Source organism: Capricornis sumatraensis, chromosome X (assembly GCF_032405125.1).
Source record: "Capricornis sumatraensis isolate serow.1 chromosome X, serow.2, whole genome shotgun sequence".
Classification (NCBI taxonomy): Eukaryota; Metazoa; Chordata; class Mammalia; order Artiodactyla; family Bovidae; genus Capricornis; species Capricornis sumatraensis.
The window spans coordinates 120,708,213-120,714,042 of record NC_091092.1 but is presented as its reverse complement, the minus strand read 5'-3'; the positions used below and the strand labels follow the sequence as shown (position 1 = coordinate 120,714,042).

Below are 5,830 nucleotides of genomic sequence, written 5' to 3'. Positions count from 1 at the left end.
CACTGAGGTAGGGAGAGAAAATGAGTGAGTGTCTGGTAGACGATGAAGTCACAGTTAGTAAGGCCAAGTCTTGAGGCAAAGTCATGGAGGCAATTGTGTCCTTTGATAGGCTTAGGAATCCTCTGGGGGGATTTGTTGAAGCATGGATTCAGGTTCAGTGAGTCTGGAGTGTGAGTCTGCATTTTGAACTTCTTTCAGGTCTGCGGACCACACTGAATAGAAGCAGAACAGGGCCATATAAACCACTGTAAATAACGGTGTTGGATTTGGCCCTATGTGAAATGGGGAGCTGCAGGAAGGTTGGGAGGAGAAGGGTGTGTTGAAATGATAGCTCTGGCTGCTGTGATGGTGAGGTGTGGTCAAAAGCCCTGGCTGGCTTCGCCTGTTGTCTGGTTTCATCCTAGCACCACCCCTCACCCACTGCCTCTCTTTGGCAAGTTGCTTCAACTCCTTTTTCTCCTCACTTTTTTTTTTTAAGTTTTTTAAAAATTTATTTATTTTAATTGGAGGCTAATTACAGTATTGTAGTAGTTTTTACCATACATTGACATGAATCAGCCATGGCTGTACATGTGTTCCCCATCCTGAACCCCCCTGCCACCTCCCTCCCCATCCCATCCCTCAGGATCATCCCAGTGCACCAGCCCTGAGCTCCTGTCTCATGCATCGAACCTGGACTGGTGATCTGTTTCACATATGATAATATACATGTTTCAATGCTGTTCTCTCAGATCATCCCACCCTCGCCCTCTCCCACAGAGTCCAAAAGACTGTTCTATACACCTGTGTCTCTTTTGCTGTCTCACATACAGGGTTATCGTTACCATCTTTCTAAATTCCATATATATGTGTTAGTATACTGTATTGGTGTTTTTCTTTCTGACTTACTTCACTCTGTATAATAGGCTCCAGTTTCATCCACCTCATTAGAACTCATTCAAATGTATTCTTTTTAATGGCTGAGTAATACTCCACTGTGTATATGTACCACAGCTTTCTTCTCCATTTGTCTGCTGATGGACATCTAGGTTGCTTCCATGTCCTGGCTATTATAAACAGTGCTGCGATGAACATTGGGGTACACATGTCTCTTTCAATTCTGGTTTCCTCAGTGTGTATGCCCAGCAGTGGGATTGCTGGGTCGTATGGCAATTCTATTTCCAGTTTTCAAAGGAATCTCCACACTGTTCTCCATAGTGGCTGTACTAGTTTGCATTCCCACCCACAGTGTAAGAGGGTTCCCTTTTCTTCACACCCTCTTCAACATTTATTGCTTGTAGACTTTTGGATAGCAGCCATTCTAAAATGGTACCTCATTGTGGTTTTGATTTGCATTTCTCTGATAAAGAGTGATGTTGAGCATCTTTCATGTGTTTGTTAGCTGTCTGTTTTGAAAATTCCTAAACCTAGAGAGAAGGTGAAAGAAAAGTACAATGAGCACTCTTACATCCCTCAGCTAGATTGATCAACAATAATATTTTGCCATATTTGCTTTATCTCATATCTAATCTCTTATTATTAACCATTTAAGAGTCAATTTTTCATCCCTACTTCATTATGTACCTTCTAAGAATAAGAAAAATCTCCTATGTAAATATAATCAGCTGTCAAATTCAGAACATTTGGTATTGATATGATCATCTAGTATTAAAAAAATCTCAAATTCAATATAATCAATTTCTTCTACAAATAATCTTTATAATAGATTTTTTCTGGTGTAGAATCCAGTATAGGATATTGTATTGTATGTTATGGGGTTTTAATTTTCATGTCTCATTAGTCTTTGACCTAGAACTGAGTCTCTTGACCTCCACTTTATCTAAACAAACTTTTTGTTAAATTTTGGAGTTTTTCATGCCATTGTTATTTTCGAAACGTCTGGGCCATTTATAGACTGTCACCCAATTTGGATTAAAATTTTCTAATGATTTGATTCAGGTCATTCATGATTGTCAAAAATACCACCTAAGTGATGTTGTATGCTGCTTAGTGCATGCATCTGGAGGCATTTAATGTCTGTTTGCTTCATTTTTAGCAATGTTAACTAGGATCACTTGGCTAAGCTGTTCAGTTCAGTTCAGTCACTCAGTCGTGTCCGATTCTTTGCAACCCCATGAATCGCAGCACACCAGGCCTCCCTGTCCATCACCAACTCCCGGAGTTCACTCAGACTCACGTCCATCGAGTCAGTGGTGCCATCCAGCCATCTCATCCTCTGTTGTCCCCTTCTTCTCCTGCCCCCAATCCCTCCCAGTGTCAAAGTCTTTTCCAATGAGTCAACTCTTCGCCTGAGGTGGCCAAAGTACTGGAGTTTCAGCTTCAGCATCATTTCTTCCAAAGAAATCCCAGAGTTGATCTCCTTCAGAATGGACTGGTTGGATCTCCTTGCAGTCCAAGGGACTCTCAAGAGTCTTGTCCAACACCACAGTTCAAAAGCATAAATTCTTCGGCTCTCAGCCTTCTTCACAGTCCAACTCTCACATCCATACATGACTAAAGGAAAAACCATAGCATTGACTAGACGGACCTTAGTTGGAAAAGTAATGTCTCTGCTTTTGAATATACTATCTAGGTTGGTCATAACTTTTCTTCCAAGGAGTAAGCGTCTTTTAATTTCATGGCTGCGGTCACCATCTGCAGTGATTTTGGAGCCCCCCAAAATAAAGTCTGCCACTGTTTGCACTGTTTCCCCATCTATTTCCCATGAAGTGATGGGACCAGATGCCATGATCTTGGTTTTCTGAATGTTGAGCTTTAAGCCAACTTTTTCACTTTCCTCTTTCACTTTCATCAAGAGGCTCTTCAGTTCCTCTTCACTTTCCACCATAAGGGTGGTGTCATCTGCATATCTGAGGTTATTGATATTTCTCCTGGCAATCTTGATTCCAGCTTGTGTTTCTTCCAGTCCAGCATTTCTCATGATGTACTCTGCATATAAGTTAAATAAGCAGGGTGACAATATACAGCCTTGACGTACTCCTTTTCCTATTTGGAACTAGTCTGTTGTTCCATGCCCAGTTCTAACTGTTGCTTCCTGGCCTGCATACGGATTTCTCAAGAGGCAGGTTAGGTGGTCTGATATTCCCATCTCTCTCAGAATTTTCCACAGTTTATTGTGATCCACACAGTCAAAGGCTTTGGCATAGTCAATAAAGCAGAAATAGATGTTTTTCTGAAACTCTCTTGCTTTTTCCATGATCCAGCGGATGTTGGCAATTTGATCTCTGGTTCCTCTGCCTTTTTGAAAACCAGCTTGAACATCAGGAAGTTCACGGTTCACATACTGCTGAAGCCTGGCTTGGAGAATTTTGAGCATTACTTTACTAGCGTGCGAGATGGGTATGATTGTGCAGTAGTTTGAGCATTCTTTGGCATTGCCTTTCTTTCGGATTGGAATGAAAACTAACCTTTTCCAGTCCTGTGGCCACTGCTGAGTTTTCCAAATTTGTTGGCATATTCAGTGCAGCACTTTCACAGCATCATTACCAGCAGATTTCTCCAATGTAAAGATACTCACTTTCCTATGTAGTTAACAAGCTATCAGTGGAGAAGGCACTGGCACCCCACTCCAGTACTCTTGCCTGGAAAATCCCATGGGAGGAGCCTGGTGGGCTGCAGTCCATGGGGTCGCTAAGAGTCGGACATGACTGAGCGACTTCACTTTCACTTTTCACTTTCATGCATTGGAAAAGGAAATGGCAACCCACTCCAGTGTTCTTGCCTGGAGAATCTCAGGGACTGGGGAGCCTGGTGGGCTGCCGTCTGTGGGGTCGCAGAGAGTCAGACACGACTGAAGTGACTTTGCAGCAGCAGCAGCAGTGGAGAAATACCATGTAAAATAGCCTTTTCTCCAACAAACTTTCATCCAATGATTTTTTCCCATTCATTAGTAATTCTCATCTGAATTTATTATTTCTGTAAAGGTCATGAGTGCTTGCTGTCATTTCAGTCTTGTCTGACTCTTTGTGACCCTATGGACCATAGCCAGCCAGGCTCCTCTGTCCATGGGATTCTCTAGGCAAGAATACTGGAGTTGCCATGCCCTTCTCCAGGGGATCTTCCCGACCCAGGAATAGAACCTGTGATCTCTTATGGTCTCCTGCATTGGCAGATGTGTTCTTTACCACTAGCGCCACCTAACTGTCACTACTTTAATATTTATCATTTGGGATTCTGTTATAGAGAAGGACCTCTGTGTGTATATGTATGGCTGTATCCATCTATGTAGCTGTCTACCTACCTATCTGCCCACCTCATCTGCCTGGCTGTTACTTTTCTCAATATGGACTCATGGATTCTTTATTTAAAAGTTCAGTTGTGTTATCAAGGACCAAATGTATAGCACAGGGAACTCAGCTGAATGTTATGTGGCAGCCTGGATGAGAGGGGAGTTTGGGGGAGAATGGATACATACAGGCTGAGTCCCTTCACTGTCCACCTAAAACTATCACAACATTGTTTGTTAACTGGCTATACCACAACACAAAATGATAAGTTTTTAAAAAATGACTTTTCAAAGCAAACAGAAAAGTTCAGTTGTTTTATCAACCATTTCTAACACTATTTTGATGCCAAAATTATTCCCAGTTTTTCCAGGAGGAGCCCATTTAATCTGGTTCCCACGTTCTTTTCAGGTTTTGTTGCTTCCTTACTTTCTTGCCCCACAAAATATTCCAGGCACACTCTTTACTTTACCTTCCCCTACCCTGGATCAGCCATTTCCTCCAAGAACTCCAGTTTCTTTTAGTGGGGACTTAATCCTGTGTAAGTACCAATTTAAAAAAAATTTATGAAAAAGGATGGCAATATAACATAAGAGTTATTCTGAGAATTAATGAGAAAATCCGTGTAAAAGACTTTATATCATACCTGGCACATAGTATGCGCTCAATACATTAGTTTTATTTCAGTTATTTCCAGTGACATATAAATAATAGAAGCATGGCTGAGAATGACAATTGATGAATTTAGAAAATGTGAATTATAATGTCCTCTGAAAGAAAGTCATCAGTCAGTGGATCCAAAGATTAGGTTCCATTAACCTCCTTTCCGAGCTTTTCATTATCTATTTCTATTCTCACTCGAGTTTCTCTCTTTAGAACTCATCCTTCGGATGTAGTTGCATTTAGTCTTGGGTTGTTTGTTTCTTAATCTTCTGTTCAGTTAAATAGTACATAACTTAATATGAGAATCATATCTTGTGTGTGTGTTTGAGTTTTCACAACTTTGATGGTCATTGCTTAGTTCTCATCCACATTAACTCTAGGTTTTTTAAAGTAGTGAGAGGTCCATGGCTAATCAGCGTATAGAGCTGATGTGACTCTTCATGCTCATTATATTTTCTGAACAAGAGGACGTGGACATAGTGTGAGACATGGCTTATTCCTTTGGGCCAGACAGCTTTACCAAGACTGGTGCCAGTGTGCACATCTGGAGTTTCCATCTTCTTCATGGCAGATTTCTGGATCCGTTTGAGTACCCCAGGGGCACACTTCTTGAAGGCCGCTCCCTGGATGCGCTTGTGTGTGTTGATGGTGTATTCTCTGGTCACTATCTCGTTCATTGCAAGATGGCCCTTCTGGCTCCACTTCTTTGCAAGAGCCATCTTGCTGGGTCCAGGTTAAAAATGCGTAGGGGTTCTTTGTATTTCCTGCGTGTCCTACAACAGTTGTGAGCATATATGTATATATTAGATACCAATAAAAGCCTAAATGTATTTGTAGAAGTCACATAAGAAACATTTCCTAGCAATAAAGAAATCTTATAATTGCTGAGATCTTAATCAAAGATTCTAATAAAAGTTGGCTTTAAGCATACAACACCTTCTTAA

General features: G+C 41.2%; 1 protein-coding gene across 1 annotated transcript; it reads right to left on the bottom strand.

The window, feature by feature from the left end:
* Positions 1-5,233: 5,233 nt before the first annotated feature.
* Positions 5,234-5,605, bottom strand: LOC138071937 (large ribosomal subunit protein eL31-like). Its single transcript, XM_068963306.1, has one exon. It carries the CDS (start codon positions 5,603-5,605, stop codon positions 5,234-5,236), a length of 372 nt encoding a protein of 123 aa, XP_068819407.1.
* Positions 5,606-5,830: the final 225 nt, after the last annotated feature.